The 18,892-nt window shown below is 37.6% G+C and overlaps 1 protein-coding gene across 3 annotated transcripts in view; it reads right to left on the minus strand.

Annotated features, from left to right (window-relative positions):
* The window catches only part of SSBP2 (single stranded DNA binding protein 2), a 303,233-nt gene that overhangs the window by 218,842 nt on the left and 65,499 nt on the right, over positions 1–18,892 (minus strand). For all 3 annotated transcript variants that reach the window (XR_009694225.1, XM_061151947.1, XM_061151945.1), the window contains exon 2: positions 446–518. Coding sequence is in view for 2 of the 3 variants with exons in the window: in XM_061151947.1 (XP_061007930.1) it covers positions 446–518 (73 nt within the window). In the remaining variant the exon portion in view is untranslated. The remainder of the gene's footprint in view (positions 1–445; positions 519–18,892) is intronic.

Here is an 18,892-nt window from a genome sequence, read left to right on the forward strand (position 1 = left end):
CAGAAACAAGAACTTGAAGCAAGATTATCAAAATCTTTTCTACCTTAAGTTCGGTCATCAACCCACTATTATCTATACAAAATAAAAACAAAAACCATATTTTCCAAAACTGTGAATAATACCAAAATAAAATATTTTTAAAACTAGAGATATGATGGTGTTTGCCTTTTTTTCTTAAAGCAAATTTGCTTTCTTGATTATTGTTGCTGAGGTTAATATTAGTTTCTATTCCTCAGGGGGCGAAAATGTCTAGAAAGTTGAGTAGGAAGTTATTTGCACAGAAATGGCATTTTGGGATACTGAAAATGCTTCCAATAATCTACGAAGACTACATTATGCATTTGGATAACTGAACATTCACTATTTTCAAATAACTGTTACATTATATTTTTCATTCACTTATACAGGACATCAAAATACAATACAGAAAATATATATAACATACCTCTGATAAAAATGTTTGGGCCGATTTCTGAGCTCCTACATGGAGCAGATACTCATATACGTAGAGAGCTAACCTGGGAAAAGAATAAAATATTTATTGAGAAGAGGTATATTTAAATTTATTCTTTAAACAATGCATACACCTTTTCATTACGAAAGTATTTTTCACACTAACAGTGACAGAAAATCAACTCTTCCAACATCTTTTCAATGGGAGTTCATACATGTATGTTCAGAAAGAACTTTAATTAAAATAGGACACAAAAGAATAAGACACACTGTATCTTTTGGCAAGAAACACCTAAATAAGGATTTTTTTGTCTTGTATCATCTAACTTATCATATTCTAAATTCTCTTTTGTACCTAATATGAATTATTAATTTAAAACCAAACATTAATAATTCCCATAACCTATGTTAAGGTATAATTATTAGTATAATAAATAATTGGACTTTTACAACAACACTATATCCTTCCATCTTTTTAGTGAATGTTATTATAAACTCCAGCTGTTTACAACCCATATGCCAAAATGGACATTGAACATCCATTGTAATATTTGTTCAGCACTTTCTCCTTATTCTTTGGATGTTACTGTTAAACCAACAATATTTTAGTTTATAAGAAACTCAAATTAACTGCAAATCACAGCGTTAAGTAAATTTTAAAGATACTAGATTATATTAGGCATTTGGGGACTTACAATTTAAAGGTTAACACAAAAGTACATATAAATTCATCACTCAGATATAGAATATTAAGTATGCACTATCCACTTATAGTACTCTCATTAACTAGTGGATTCAGAATTTTAAGCTAGACCATGTGGCTCAATTTTAGTTAAGCTGTTAACAAAATATTATTCATAAACCCAAATTAGTCTGAGGCAGTACTTTTAATGATATCTTGGACCAATGCCCAGATAGCTCACAACACTTCAGTTTCTGCTACACTGTATTTACCAATATTGAGCCAGGTTTACAGTAAACAAAACAATGCAACAATAACCACAATTCTGTACAGCTACACCATTAATCTTGCCAAGTGAATTTATGATTGTTAAAGACTGATGGCATTTGCAAAAATGAGTATTTTCTTCATGTTTATGAAAACATAACATGTACTTGTTATGAAAAGGGAAAGCCTGTATATAATCATTGCTCTGTCCATTTAATTATTTCTCCATTCCAAAACTGTCAAACACTTAAGATGAGAGTCATTCTGTAGTTACTAAGCACCATGAACAGATACATGTTAAAGTTACTCATAGATGAAAAGTATGTTGTTGACAGTGAGTATAGGAACATAATTTAGAAACATCTATATGGCTCAGAGGTTAAAGCGTCTGCCTCCAATGCGGGAGACCCGGGTTCGATCCCTGGGTTGGGAAGATGCCCTGGAGAAGGAAATGGTAACCCACTCCAGTATTCTTGCCTGGAGAATCCCATGGACGGAGAAGCCTGGTAGGCTACAGTTTACGGGATCGCAAAGAGTCAGACACGACTGAGCGACTTCACGTTCACATTCTCTTCAATTTGAATGCCATTTCCTAGGTCGGTGCTTCTCAACTCGTCTTCTGCCCTAACACCACGAAGGCACAGTCACATCCCTGTGTGATGCTCCGTGGGGAAGGTTCATACCAACATACAGCATGCGGGATATGGGAACTGAAATGTTCCTGTAGTTTCAAACAAACAAACCTACTGGTGATTCTTATCACACATTCTTCACACACACACTCCGCATACCCTGCCCTCTGCTAACTGCTTCCAACCCTATCACATGATGCCCTGACCATGATGGCAGGTTTCATCTGGAAAGAGAAAATATCTGTGAATTTCTCCTGGAGAGACCAAAGCCTCAAAATTGCCTGCCAGTGGCATCATGGCCCTCCTACTATTGCCCTAGAGCCTCATGTTATTCCTGTGGGTTGTAAAATTTTGGGCCTAGAGCCAAACCAGCAGTGAAGGCTAGAAAAGAAAGCCAGGTCCAAGTCAAGGGCCCAAAGGTAAGGATGTGTCAGCAAGCTTGGAGAAGCTGAAGGCTGAGGGGCACTGAGAGAAGCAGGTCCTTGGCGGTGGGGCCAGGGGCGGGGATGAGCTAAGAGAACCGACCGCAGACAGTCAAGGCCAGGGCTCGACTTAGCTGTGTCCTTGTGATGCAAACCATTCCTTAAAGTTGAGCAAGCCACTTCCTTGGAATCTCTTCTTCGTAATATTAAAGAAGATAATATATTTCTTATATGTTTCCTCCAATTAATTAGGTAACAAAAAGTGTATCTCTTTATAAGTAGAATTTAAAGCAACAATCCCCCCTCTTTCAACGAGTCCAGGACAGTGATTCTAAAAGATGTATTGGTGAGGGCAGAGAATCAATGAGATGAAGGGGTTTCAAACTATAGAACTAAAGATTCTGAAGCATCTTCCTAGGCGTGTGCCTATCATCCTATCCTTCAAATCTAAGCTGTAGCAGCACATCATATTTTTACCAACAGGGTGATAAAACAGGACAGGGCTGAGAAAATCTACCTACAATGCTGCCTAATGTATCCTAACGTTCTATTACCTCCCTGGAACAAAATGAATTCTTCCCAGGCAGTCAGGACCTGTGCTCTGGAAAGACTGGCAAGAAAGCATCACGCAGGTGAACAAATAATCAACTCGACTGCCATGTGACCATGAAACACATCACTAGCAAACCTCCGAATTTTAACTACCATCTCTGCGTATGCTTGCTAAGTCGCTTCCGTAATGGTGTCCAACTCTGCAACCCCATGGACTACAGCCCGCCAGGCTCCTCCGTCCGTGGGGACTGTCCAGGCAGGAATCCTGGAGGGGGTTGCCATGCCCTCCTCCAGGGGATCTTCCTGACCCAGGGATCAAGCCCGCATGTTTCATACCTCCTGCACCGGCAGGTGGGTTCTTTACCACTAGCGCCACCTGGGAAGCCCGCCTCTGTGCATAGGATTCTCCAAACCCATCTCTTTAGTCCTATCCTCTCTACCAAGCTACAAACCAGCTTCTCCAAATCAGTTTGAAATTTCTAGCAAGACAGTTCTCTCTTAACTTGACCGTGTCCAGCGTTAAATTCACCTTCTCCATCTGTTTACAGTACCCGTGCTCACTTTCAAGGAAACATAATTTCTGAGTCTCAGTTTCCTCATTTGCAAAATGGGAAGGATACTTTCCTTGCAGTGCTGTTGAAAGGATTGGAGAGCACAGCAAATAGTAACAATGACTGCAACAGTCTCAGCTAATTCTGTCACATATTACATTGCCAAGCTAAGTATGTCACAGCTGATTCTGTCACATATTATATTACCAAGTCACCAATGCCACAGTCTCTCCCACATTTGCCATTCCTTTCCATCCTCCCTTGCTCCTGAAAGACCACTAAGAGCCACAGTGACAGAAGTATTTATTTTACCTTCAGGTACAGATACTGTGGATTCCCATTACCTCCCTACAGAGGCATCGGGGTCACCAGAAATAAGAACCTTCAGAAGGTTCTGAGGGAAAAGCCCTGTAATAAATTAATTTTGTATGAAGACAAATGTTTCCAGGGGAGTAGGCAGTGACACCTGTCCATCCGTGCAGGTGAACCACAGCTTGGTCCCTTAACCAGTAACATGAGATCACCAAACACTTTATTCAGATTCAGTTTCCACTGAACAGTGAAAATCTAAAGGTAAATACTGAATGTACAAATATTTTAAATGTGTACACTGTCATATTAACATGATCCTTTTCCTTTTTAGGATCTTTAAGAAATTTATCTGCTTTTGAAAAAGCACAGAGTGACTAATTTAATCTAGTGGCTCATGAAATAAAAAAGTGAAAGTTGTTAGTCACTCGGTCATGTCTGACCCTTTGTGACCCCATGGACTGTAGCCCTTCAGGCTCCTCTGTCCATGGAATTCTCTAGGCAAGAATACTGGAGTGGGTTGTCATTCCCTACTCCAGGGGATCTTCCCAACCCAGGGATCGAACCCAAGTCTCCCACTTTGCAGCCAGATTCTTTACTGTCAGAGCCACCAGGAAAGCCCCAGTGGCTTACAATGTAATCCAATTACATAGAAAAAAAAAAAAAATTAGTAATCATGCAGCTAGAGTTTGCACACACTTTTCTTTTTAAACACTGATTAACAACAAAGTATATCAAAAGTTCACGGATCATATACCTTTATCTTCATTTCGTTCTAAATTTCAAATAGATACCAATGACTGAGTTAACAAAATCCTTTGACCAGCAACTCTAGAGAGAGACCCAGATCTGAAAGAGCTTTACTCCCCGGTTACTGCAGGCACTACACTCTAAAATTAAGAGCAAAGACAGAGGTTACAAACGGAGGAACACTGAAAACAGCTAAAGCCTGAGCCCACTTGGCACTGCCCTCAAAACACCACTTACGTATCAGCCACAAATGTGATGCACACTCAGTTCACCGTCTGTAAGTTACACATACACACTCGTGGTGCCATAGGAGGCAGAACAGAAAAGGCACTGACGAAACTTCACAATTCAAATCCTATCAATCCCCAGTTCTGATGGAGTGAAATCTATTTCAACTAGGCTTCATGGATTCAAAATCTCTTGGGGTGGACCAGTCTACAGTTTAATTTTTTTAACTGTTTACAAAAGGAAAGGGGGTAATTCCAATCACATTTTATTTGGTATGTAATTCTAACCAACGTAGATTTTTTTATGAGTCACAAAATATATAATTAGAAGGGAATTAAAGATATATAAAAATGAAAAAAAAATACAGAAAGATGTTAAAACTCTGATGATGCCTCAAAAAGAACCAAATAAAACTAAAAAGCAATAATGGACTGAGAAAAGTGGATATATGACCCATGGGATAACAAAAAGCTAATGTGCTTAATACATTCTGTTCATATACTATGATCTGCCAGAACATGAAAATCTTAATTTTTAAATAATGAGCAAGGATGGACGTTAAAGGCCAAGTAAGAAGAATGGCTACCTATGGCCAGTAAATAATCCTAAGGAAAAATATTCAACCTTCCAACCACAAACCATATTTTAAAATTTCCCCAATGAATGTAACAAAGACTCTACAAACATTAAAGCATTCAGTGCCTAAAGGGTAAGATATGGAAGTGTAAGTGTACAGGTGAAAAACACAGAATGTAGAACAGCTTATATAGTACACTCCCATGTACACGACACATACACATGTGTATTCTGCCAGAGACAGTTCACACACCTACAGGCACAGGAGCAACCAGTGTCACTCCCCAAGCTTCCCCCTCTGGCGGAAACATGTATCCAACAATATCTTTTATTGTAGGATTTTTTATCCCTAAGGAGTGGGAGCCTAGGTAAGAGGCAGACTTTTTTTTTAAACTGCATAAACATCCTTCTGTTTGATTATTTACCCAGCACTTCTTTCTATTACCTATTTTAAAAGAAATAAAGGAGCAAATGGGAAAAAATTAAAATAATAAACCTTTTGCAACCTCTGACCTAGTCATTTCTATTCTAAAAAACTGTTTTAAAGAATTAATCAGAAATCCAAACAATTTATAATAAAGTTTACGGCAAAAGTGTAGCAGTGAAACACTGGTAACCTAAATATCTGATGAGAGAAATAATTAGATTGTGATACATGCAGGTAATGGGAAAATACATTTTTGAAGATGTTTAATGAAATGAAGAAATGTTCATAATTGACTGTTAAAAGTGTGAGAATGTATACACACAAATATACCATACTACATTTAGAAAAAGAGTAGAAGGAAATTTGACTTATAGCTGCTGGTAAAAACATCAATAACTGTAAGAAGAAACAGATGATGAGCAACTAACATGGATGTGGCAGAAACAATAAATAAAGCATAAAACCAGTATGGTCTAATCAGACTGGGAGCACATACCCCCGTGCCTCCTTCAGAAGGCCTGAGGACAGCTCTTGTAATATAGTACTGTCATTGTTATATATATATCATTATTAATCATAATGCTAGCTTTGGGTCTCCAGTAAAAGATCATACTTTGTGCCATTCATGCTACATAAGGATCCAAGAAATGTGGTTAGGTAAAAATATTAAACCGCTGATGTTTTCTGCAAACCTTTTTTCCCCAGTTTGTTGTCTGATTTAATTTTGGTCAGATTTTCTGGGGCTTCCCTGGTAGCTCAGTTGGTAAAGAATCCACCTGCAATGCAGGCGACCCTGGTTCCATTCCTGGGTCGGAAAGATCCGCTGGAGAAGGGATGGGCTACCCACTCCATTATTCTTGGGCTCCCTTGTGGCTCAGTTAGGAGAGAATCCACCTGCAATGCAGGAGACCTGGTTCGATCCCTGGGTTGGGAAGATCCAGTATTCTGGCCTAGAGAATTCATACAGTCCCTGTGGTCGCAAAGAATCGCAAAATACAACTGAGCGACTTTCACTTTCTGGGGGGGGGGGGCGGGGAGCAGAGAAGGGGTGACACATTTAAATACTTTTGATTAAACTTTACATGTAGAAATAACTATTAATAATATGAAAATAAAAATTCTAAACTTCATAGAAAATGGGCAGAAGCAATAACAAACATCACAACTAATTTTAAAACATGGAAAACATTAAAACTTACCGGGAATCAAACAAATACATATTAAAGCAACAATGGGATTTAAATTCTCACTTAAATAATATGTAAAAAAATGGATATTCAAATACTACTGATGGTAATAAACTGGCAGTTTTCAAAACCAGTTTGGCAGTAAGTATAAATCAACAACTTGCTAAAAAAGTTAACACACTTTGATCCAATAATATAATACCATTACTTGAGAGTCTAGCCCAAAGAAATTTTCCTAAATGCAGAAAAGCTTAATACACAAAATTTTTAACCAAAGGACATGTATAACAATAAAAACTAAAAAAAATAAATAGGAAAGTGGCTGGATCTGTAGTAAAATATTTTGTATTAGTTAATTTCATGTTTGAAAATATAATTCAGAATTTATATATATTCATTGAAAAAGCATCGAAGAGATTTCTCTCTGCTTAATTCTTGAACTTTAAAATGTGAAAAAATGTCATAACCATACCCTCAAATAAAATTATTTCAAATTTACCTTGTGAAAATTGCCAAATCTAACAAAGAAACAAAGGTTTACCACTCACGTGAATAAACTCTATTACATGGTTGCCACCATGTATCATCTAAAAGATCTAAGACAATGAAGCATTTAACTAATAGCACATCTACAACAGATACTGTCATTTAAGAGTTTAATTACAGCAAATTCTCAACTACACTTATAATAAGGACTTTACAGTCTGGAAAAGGGGTAAAGAATTCACTCTATAATCCATCTATCTAATTTGAGATTAAATCTCTTGCTCTGAAGGAAACAGTAGGGAATAAGGAACTTTGACTAATACATAAAAAGGGTATTTAAGACTATTGTTAATCTACAAAAAAGGTTTTCCAAGCTAAATATAAATAAAAGGTGAATAATGCCTCTGCTGCTGCTGCTAAGTCACTTCAGTCGTGTCCGACTCTGTGCGACCCCATCCCTGAGATTCTCCAGGGAAGAACACTGGAGTGGGTTGCCATCTCCTTCTCCAATGCATAAAAGTGAAAAGTCAAAGTGAAGTCGCTCAGTCGTGTCCGACTCTTCGCGACCCCATGGACTGCAGCCTGCCAGGCTCCCCCTTCCATAGGGTCTTCCAGGCAAGAGCACTGGATGGGGTGTCAGTGCCTCCTCCAATAGCGCCTCTAGTACAGAGCTAACTCTTCACTCTCTCTCTACATGCACATATATGTATGTATGTCAATGTCTATGTATGATAGATCCCGATAGAAAACATCATTATTTCACAAAAGTCTGTCAATAAAAATGGCCTAATGTGTTTGAGCTGAATTTACAGAATAGTTAAGATGGATATGACTGCTTTATTCATAGATTTTTTTTAATCTGGTGAGTAGGATTCATCACAAGTTTTCTTTACATTATACATGCTAGTTATAATGGTTTAATGTTTATAAAATGTTTTGGGAACGTGTGCCACTCTTGGATAATATTTAATCACTCCCCCATAATATTCCTGTGAGGCAGACAGAGTCATGAATTATGTATAAACATCATTAGGTAAGAGCTCATACAATGAAAAGTCCAAAGACCAATAAACGTGTATGTTTATCAGCCTGGCCACAATATCCTATATTTACTTTTCACAGGCAGGTCTACTATCTACTACCTGTCTTTTGCATGCGATTCTTTTAATATTCCAAAAAGACGTAACGTTGGAGGTGAAAAGCAAGATAAAGTGTGTGTGTGTGTATGTGTACTCAGTCATGTCCAACTGTTTGCAACCTCATGGGCTGTAGTCCACCAGGCTCTTCTGTCCATGGAATTTTCCAGGCAAGAAGTCTGCAGTGAGTTGTCATTTCTTTCCCCAGGTGATCTTTCCAACCTAGGGATCGAAACCGTGTCTCCTGCATCTCCTGCACTGGCAGGCAGAGTCTCCATCACTTGTGCCACCTGGAAAGCCCTCAAGAGAAAGTAGCCATTTGATATGAGAAAACAGATATCCACCCCAAATTTCAGTGATGAAAACTGATTTTGTTAGCATTTCACCATCTTATGTTTAGCAAAGAGAAAAAAGATACAAGGAAACAGAAAAGCCGTCAAAGTAACGAATCCCTATTTGTACTCTTAAAATTCTTCTGGTTAATTCACCTAAATGTGCAAAGGTAGAGGAAGACACGGTAATAGAATAGCTTCAAAAAAACAGCTGTTCCTAATTTCTGTTGAAATTATACTACTATAACACATTTGGTTTCGTTTATCTCTGTGTCTCCAGCACATAAAGAAGTGCCCAGTAAATAATTTTTAATGAAGAAATGACTCTCTTAGACCAGGCATAAGGCATTAACAGAAACTTCTGGTTTCCTCTAATCAAAGCAATAAAAGGGGAAGCATAAGGAATCCCCTTAGCTATTTCAGCATTAGCATCCTCTTACCATCCTTAAGATTCAGCCTCTCAATAAAATACTATAGTTTAACAATATGAATGTTACCCAAACAATTTCTTCACACTGATTCCTAATCCCTATATTCAAAGGACAATTTTTTTAAAAAGAAACAAATTAATCCATCAAGTTGTGGGTGGTAGATATTTTTTGCTTTGTTATTTTTAATGAGACAAATCCTCAAAAGACAACCACCCCCCTATTTCCTTAAAGGAAATAAATGAAGGTTAGAAGATAAACAATGACATGACTGTAGAGGGTTAGAAGAGGGCTATTTTATACAGAATGGTCTAGCTGTTACATTTAGCACTGGTGAGCAGTATGTGTTGTAAACTGGACATCCAAAATCCACTTCCCCTCTTTTGTCATTAACCATGTCAAATCCCCATGTCATTAACCAGAGAAGCCTCAGACAGAGAATTTAGAACAGAATTAAGTTCTCCTATGCATGCATGCTAGGTCGCTTTAGTCATGTCTGACTCTTTGTGATCCCATTGACTGTAGCCCACCAGGTTTCTCTGTCCATGAGATTCTCTGGGCAAGAATACTGGCGTAGACGGCCATGCCCTCCTCCAGTGAATCCTCCCAACCCGAGGAGCAAACCCACGTCTCTTATGTCTCTTGCACTGGCAGTTGGGTTCTTTACCACTAGCGCCACCTGGGAAGCCCAAGTTCTCCTAACGAACTATAAAAAGTCATGTTGGATCTAGATTCCTAACCACTGCTATATTTAAAATGAATAACCAACAAGGACTCACTGTATAGAGCAGGGAACTTTGCTCAATAACAACTAATTGGGAAAAGAATTTGAAAAATAATAGACGATGTATACATGTAACTGAACTACTTTTTATATACCTGATCTAAAATGTTTGTTAGTTTCAACTATACTCCAATATGTTTTTTAAAAAAAGTCATGGTGAATCTAGAAAATACAGTTCTCTTATTCCTGATGCACTGTATAATTCCAGTGTTGACTAATGACACATATCAGTATCCATATGTGTCTCCTAAGTGATAAAATGCCAAGAGTTAGCTGGATCACAGCTAGCTAACAAGTAGCAAGGAGCATTTGGCAGCCTTCGAGAGATTGCTCATGGGATTTTAAGCAGTTTAGCAATGAAACTAGATCAGCCTGATCAAGTTTTCAACAGAGCTTACAACCTGGTGCTAAAGAGGTGTGAAAAATTAGAAATCTGTTTCTAACATTGTCTTTGTAAAGTTCTTCATCGTTAACAGTGAAGTGAAAAAACAGGTTTAGCATGTCAAACCAGCGTCTATGCAACCACACAAAATATTAATATCCAGTCTTTGTTTTAGATACACTTAAAAAGTCTATTTTTTTATCTTCTCAATATCAGTTTGAGAGAAACAGATACCTCATATACATAAAGATATTGAAGATACTAAACCGAGAATTAAATGTTCTGAGGCAGAGATAATTGCATCAGTTAAGACTGACAGGAACGGAATGAAAGATTTAAAAATTATTAAATGGAGAGCTGGGCATAAAAAATAATTACTTTGCTGATGTTTCATTGATGTCATAAATGATGGACAAGTAATGCTTGGGAGTATGGATTTGGAATTAAGCGATTTGGTGTGCTTAGAAATAAAAACACTTGCCTTGTGCAGACAGGCAAGTTCATGAATTAAAATCAAAGGGGAAAATAAAAAGGCTAAGTAAGACATAAAAATAAGAAACTTAAAACTAATCAAGAGTTTGTGGAAATACAGTTATTTGTAAAATTTAGTAAAATTTTCCATCCAATCTTAGAGCTCAGACAGATACATTGGAATTATAGTACTGACTTTACTTGATATAGTACTCCATTTCAATCCAGCTTGAAGATTATACATTATACTCAGACTCCCACATGCTTACAGAATCTTGCATTACATAGCCTGATATACAAAGTTCTATCTGGTTGTGTTATTCTTATAGAGAGTAGATTTTCTTTTATATCCACCCAGAATACTAGCAGCTACTTAATACTTGTTGTCTAACCTTGGAAGTCTCCCCATACTCAATTTCAATGTATTAACATCAAAATTAATATCAGACACCAGACTTCCAAGGAATAAATGGGACAGAATTTGCCCCCTTGCTTCATGCTTAGTCGCTCAGTCCTGTCTGACTCTGCGACCCCATGGACTGCAGCCCGCCAGGCTCTTCTGTCCATGGAATTCTCCATGCAAGAATTATGGAGTGGGTGGATATGCCCTCCTCCAGGGAATCTTCCCAACACTCCAATAGAACTGAGGTCTCCTGCTCTGCAGGCAGATTCTTTACCGTCTGAGTCACCATGGACGCCCTCTTGCTTCAGACACCGAGGAGACTGGATATGTGAAACAAACGGCTTCAGGTACTGGCCAACACGCAGTACAGGCTGTAACACTCGAGAAAAGATAAACATACAAGACTGAGTCCCATCACAACCCTAGCTTTCTGACTCAAGACAGAACACAGTGCAGGGAGGGACCAATACAAATACAGGACAGTGGTCCCAAGTTGAAGAGATCATGGGATCAAACTGGGGCCGGGGCTGGGGGCTGCGGCAGCTGGAGTACGTGGGCCGAGGATCGAACAGGAGCGGCTTACGCAGCAATGCCACTCCAGCAATCTGCACAGGGGTCCCCCTGCCCCTGGATGAGGCGAGATGCCACCAGGCCTGGCGAAGAGCTGCTGCTCACAGAGGGCTGAGAAACCACAGGGGAAACGCCAAGAACTCCTCCCAATGAACTCTAACCCGTGGGCCACACTGCAGAGACAGGACTAGACTAGAGGAACCGCAGACCTACCCTAACTATGCCGACACCCCAAATAAGCTTTTATGTAGCCAGATTAATTTGGCTAGAGAGTAGCTTTAAGTAAAGATAAATATTTTTTAAAGTAATACCAGGTATCAAGACAGAGATATTAAAATAACCTTCAGGCTGGTGAATGACAAGGGACAGTGAGGGCAGGGGGTATATTGGAAATCTGTGTAATTTCTGCTTAATGTTGCTATAAACCTAGGACCACTCTTCTAAAAAAAGTATTTCTTAAAGAAGTAACAATGGGCAATGGGGCATCTTACTTCCTTCTCTCTATTGATCTGTACTTCCCAAATTTTCTATAATCAAGAAAAAATGATTTTAAAACAGTCATGAGCTCATGTTTCCTTCCCCAAGCTTATTTTAAATTATTATCTATGTGTAACATTTTCCTCAAGTACAAATGAACAATAATAGTTTATTCTAATCATGAGTTAATAGCCAAGAAAATACCTTCTTTCTAAATAAATTACATGTCCCAAGAAATTAAGATGAGTGGAAAACATTTAAAAGAAGACTAATGTTATTCCTCTTACTACTAAGCATTTTAAATAACCTACTCAGAATTTCTTACAGGCTTTACCATTTTTTTTTTTTATCTCATGCAAAAGTTTATTGTAAAACTAAGTTGTTGTTGTCCAGTTACTAAGTTGTGTCCGACTCTTTGTGATCCCATGGACGGTGGCACGCCAGGCTTCCCTGTCCTTCACTATCTCCTGGAGTTTGCTCAAACTCATGTCCATTGAGTTGGTGATGCCATCCAACCACGTCATCCTCTGCCGCCTCCTTCCCTTCCTGACCTCAATCTTTCCCAGCATCAGGGTCTTTTCCAAAGAGCTGGCTCTTCGAATCAGGTGGCCAAAGTATTGGAGCTTATTGGAAAATCAGTTGCATCATTTAAATCTCTCTCTCTCTCCTGCTTATTTACAAAATAGAAACAGACTCACAGACTTTAAAAACAAACTTCTGGTCACCAAAAGGGAAACATGGCAGGTAGGGATCAACTAGAAGTTTAGTACTAAAATATACACACTGCTATATGTAAAAATAATCAACAAGGACCTACTGTATAACACAGGAAACTCTAGTTGATATTATGTAATAATTTACATGGGAAAAGCATTTGAAAAAGAATGGATATGTGTATATGTACCATATAACTGAATCACTTTACCATTCACTTGAAACTAACACAACCTTGTAAGTCAAGTGCAATCCAATATAAAATAAAAATTAAATTTAAAAAATCTCTCCTTATTTCTGTTTTTCAGAGAGTGCACACAGCAGAAGCTATATGTATAGGCAGCACTTTCTTATCATTAAAGATCATTTCCCTGGTGTCCCACAGGTCACATGCCACATGGTTGCAACCCACATCACCGAACCAGGTCTAAGATCTGCAGTTCAGGATCCACCTTCTTTTCTGAAGCTGTTCAAACTTGGGATCACAGATGTGAACACTTCATTCTGATTGGGTATTAGTAACTTGGATCCACCACAGGTTTATGGAACTGTAAATCCTTCAATATCTTTCTATTCCCTGCTTCATGCAAATAGTCTCCTCACGAAAAGACGGAGGCTCCCTGATGTGGACTGAAGTCACTACAGCTTACTTCTTCTCTACCCTCATGTTTCCATGTGATGAAGGCATCCAAGGGAACTTTCACTTTCACTTCAAGGAGTCCATGAATAGAAATGAGGAGAACTTAATGTGACACTCTTATTTTTTAAAAGTCTTCCTGTTAATTTCCTTTTCTAATCTTTGCACATACTATTTTGGCATTTAGATCTATTCTGCTTTGTATCTGCTTTTCTTTAGCACTCACTTTACATTCCCTATTATTTCTTGCACCTTTTTATATGTTTTACCTTGTCCTAATTTTCTTAACCCCAGTCAAATCCATACAGTCATCAAGCTATAAAATATTTGGTGATGTCTAGTTGGACCTATCTTGTTATTGCCATATTTCAAGTATCTGCATTAATATGCACCATTCATTGAGGCTAGTGTTTATAATTCATTTTCCACTTTCCCTAGAGGAATTCTGGAAGAATTTTTCTCTTAACAAATTCCAGCAATGTCTCTGATCTGTACTTCTTAGGGCACATGCAGAACTGGAAAGAAATGCTTCAGAAGAATACACCCATAGCCACAGGACCCAGAACACCACAGAAGAAAGGCGCAGGTATTCAAAGGAAAAACCCAACTCAGGAAAGATACGGGATAATTTTTTCTCTCTGATTTTCAGAAGGTATAAATGTATGGTAATTGATTTTTAATCATTAGTTGGAGCTATTTTTTTTAAAGTTCCATATAAAATAATTAGGACCACAGGGTTTTTCCCTACGACTTAATTCATTTCCTAGCATTAGTCTGAAATATTTAGACATTTACAGCATTTAATCTTTCACGCCAGTTATTTATCTCTTTATTAGACAACTCTTAAGCAAACATCTATCTTGTGTAAAGTACTGAGAACCAAGGAAATAATAATTTAGGACCCACCACAGCAGAATTTGTAGTAATATGGTCAAAGAATGAATCTTTACACTAAGAAAAATTTTTACAAATTAGTAGCATAAAGATAATTCTAAATATCTAATATTAGAAACAAAAACTACTTTGAAACATGAGAAATTTTATAAACACTTAATACTCATCACCATCAACAGTTAGTAAGCTCCTACCATTATTCTCGCTCCTAAACCAAAGGGGGGAAAAAAAAGAGAACAGAAGAAGATACAAGTTTTGTCTTCAAGGAATTTTCAGACTTGTTAATGGGAAGAAACATATAATTAAAAATAAGATCAGTAAACACAAAGTGGCATATGACTGGCACACAGGCAACAAAACATCAAGAATTCAGAATAGGAAGAGACCATTGTAACAGACTCTTGACAAAAGGTCTTTACCTAACAGAGGAAATGGTTCTTAAGCTAGGTATTAAGGGAAATGGGATAAGCAGGAAGAAAAGAGGATGTTTGACGAAAGGATAATAGCCTGAAAGAATTACCTAAATTATATACAACACTGTGGCCAAAATAAAATTCTCTATGTACCTTAAAGCAATAAAAATGGTTTCACAAAATATTATTGAGACAGATTTCTCCTATCACTATGCAATATATTTTACTTCATTATATAAAACATGATGGAGTAATAATAGGAACTTATAGCATTTTACAGCTTATGAAATGTGTTCACGTATGAAAGCAAATATTTAATTATTTATTAACAGTTTTTTTATTAGAATTCCTCCAGTTATCTTTTTCAACTTTTTAAAAAATAAGCTTTTTATGTACATTAGTAATTCAGAAAAACATTAATCTAAAAGGGATTCCCCATGGCATTTCCTATGGATGGATGTGCTGCAGTCCATGGGGTGAAAAAGAGTTGAACACAACTGAGAGACTGAACTGAACTGAACTGATTAATTTCCTAATTAAAATTTAGGTTTTAATTTTAGAATATAAAAGCTTTTTTACTCCAAAATGTAAGCAGAAACCCACATTTTTAAATATTAGAAAGATATATATATCAAAGATAAATATTTTTTCCTATATATCTATACATTTAGATAAAGATATTCTGATTCTCCAGTTACATTTGTATCTAAAATAAATGTTTAAAGTGTATCCCTACATAAGAAGCTAAAATAACCAATAGATAAAAGAGAAAGACAGGGGGAGATAATAGGATTAAATACAGGAACCTCTACTAAATTAATCTCCAGATATTCAATTTCCAGTCAATTGCACAAAGAAGCATTTAGCATCCATGGGTGCCTAAATCAATGAAAAGAGTAAGCTAAGAGGCTGTGACTTCCTTAAGTAAATATACAAATAATCAAACTAACTCCCTGATCTTAGATAAACAATCACAGCATAGTCATCAAATTTGAAAATAAAACTGAGATAACTAACATATTTAGATTCCTACATTAGTATCTGAAAAGAACAGGTACTCTGAAACACTGCACTAAATCTGATAAGATTAAGTTAACAAAAATAAATGTACAACTCTGCACTTGAATCAAAAATCTTGTATTAACAAAAATCTTGTAGAACTGACAAATATAACAATAGCCCAAATTAAAAGATAGGTTTTAGTTGACTGCAAGTTTAATATGAATTAATAGTGCACTTGCCTACCCTGCCAAAAGAGCTAATTTTACCTTAAATGCATTAATACAGTATAGAACTAGAAAAGGAAAGATAATAAGTCCTAGAAAGACAAGGGGGAAAAAAAAGACAAGTTGTGAGTAATGAAGTATCAGTGATGCATAACCTGAAGAAAGGGAAAGCTCAAACCCTTAATAGGTTGTCAGCTATTAGAGGGATTGGTCTCATTTCACATGGCTAAAGAGGGTGGAACTAAAACCAATGGGTTAAAGTGATAAGAAGGCAAATTGCAACTCGATATCCCAAAGACCTTTTCTGTAACCATTAGAGTTATCCAAAAATCTTATAGGCTGGGAAAAGAATCGTTTTGGGTTGGAAAACATGAGAGTCCAATCTCTGAAAAAGTAAAGGCACAGTATGGGTTGAAGCTGGGGATACTGCATGGGCTTTATTCATTTAAACAGAAGTTTGGATCAGTCTAACTTTAAAATACCACTCAATACAAGACTGCTTAATCCTAGTATCACTAAAATACGGCCCAGAGCAACTGAGGGGCATCCAGATCAACAGAACTATATGGTAAAAGGGTTGAGATTAGGATATATGACTCAAAGCTTAGTCTGCTATATTTAGAAAAATACTGCAAAACAGCCTAAGTCAATACCTTTCATGAAGAAATTATACTCCCCAGGAAATAATCACTCTGTGACCAAGTGAAAGATAGAAATGTGGCAAGTTTACCTGTCCAAGTCAACCTAAGCAGCTGCTTGTACAACCACCTCTCCGACAGGCTGCTCCTCTGCTCAAACATGAAGCAAATTAACTGTTTCTCCACAGCCTAAGTCTGTGTGGCTCCTACAGATCATGTGGCTCTATGTCCCAAGATTTCTAAACCAAAAATGGAAGATAAAAGCATGCTATCTATCTATACTTATGGGGAAAACCTAGCCATACGAGTTAAAGATTAGTCAACTGACTTCATGTAAGTTAGTTTGACGGGTAAAACCAGAGCCTGCAGAGTTCCAATCAATAAGTGCGAAGAGGCATAGCACAATAAAACTCTTATCTAAAAGAATATGTGATTTCTAAACATATTTACTCTTGCCAAATTCTCCCAGATGTTAGTAGAGAATTGCTACATTCTACATTAGTTTAATCCTTTTAACCTAATCTACCCTGTAATTAGAAACCATACATTTTATTCCAAAACAGTTAAAGAGGATAAATTACACTAATGTTGACAATTACAAAGCCAGTTAAATAGAAAATATTTTATAACAGGTTCATGGTACTAAACCAGATTACTATGTCATTTCAGTATTTCCTTGGCATACCAAAATATAATTTATAGAATGGAAGCAAAATATTTTAGCAAAGGTCTGCCTTCCGTTAAGTGACAGCCCTAAGTATCTGCAAAATTAAATGTTTAAAAGCAGAAAGGTTTATAGATCTAAACACTGTCAGGTGCAGTCTATTTATCTATTTTTAAAAGTTCCCTTAGGATTAACCATAGTAATGTTCAGGAGAAACACCACAGAAGCTCCAAAAGAACAGAGAAACCGAATTTACAGAGCTTTAAGTAAGCTTTTATTCACCTCCCTCAAACACGCACGCACATGCGCACACACACACATTTAACCTCTTCTAAGGCAGAGACTCTTAAGTTGTTTGGGGTCTCTCCTCTGAGGAATGAGAAACCAAATTTTTAGCTTGACATATTGATACCAACCAGGGTTCTTGGCCTTCCCCAATCAACAGAAATTGACTAGAGGCCAGATAAATTCAGGCAAGGCTTTACTGGGGCCCCTGTTGTAGCAGGAGGGAGCATGAACAAGTAACTGGTTCCTTTGCACACTTGCTCCCTCCCTGAGTGGGGGCGAGCTTGTCCTTTTTATGGGGTGAGGGTAGGGGTGTGTCCAGGTGTTGGGTGGAGGGGTGACTTGGGTGTTTTGCCCACCCCTCTGGTGATGGTGAGTGCAGGGTGCATGCTCAGTACCCTGTTTTTGCTCCTGGTTCTTCAAAGGTGACAGATGAGTTTTTTGGTCTTTTGTATCTTTTGGTCCAAAATATGACCCAACTATTTATGCATGAGGTTGTTTTTAGTTAATTAGTTCTTTGTATTTTGCTGTTTTAGGAGAGGTTTGTCCAGGTGCAAGAGTTGGAGCACTCGCAGCACAGGGTTCCAGGTCCCAGCCTGTCTCAATATTATGTCTCAGCTAAAAAGTGTGTGTTAGTCACTCAGTCGTGTCTGACTCTTTGCAACCCCATGGACTGTAGCCCACCAGGCTTCTCTGTCTATGGAATTCTCCAGGCCAGAATACTGGAGTGGGTTGCCATTCCCTTCTCCTGGGGATCTTTCTGACCCAGGGATTGAACCCAGGTCCCCTGCATTGCAGACGGTTCTGTGCCATCTGAGCCACCATGGAAGCCCCAACTAAAAGGTAATATTCCCCTATTTCCCTTGAAGTTGGGTGTGTTCACCTTCCTCAAGTTTGGCCAAGGAGATAGAGATTT

Source organism: Dama dama, chromosome 9 (genome assembly GCF_033118175.1).
Source record: "Dama dama isolate Ldn47 chromosome 9, ASM3311817v1, whole genome shotgun sequence".
Taxonomy (NCBI): domain Eukaryota; kingdom Metazoa; phylum Chordata; class Mammalia; order Artiodactyla; family Cervidae; genus Dama; species Dama dama.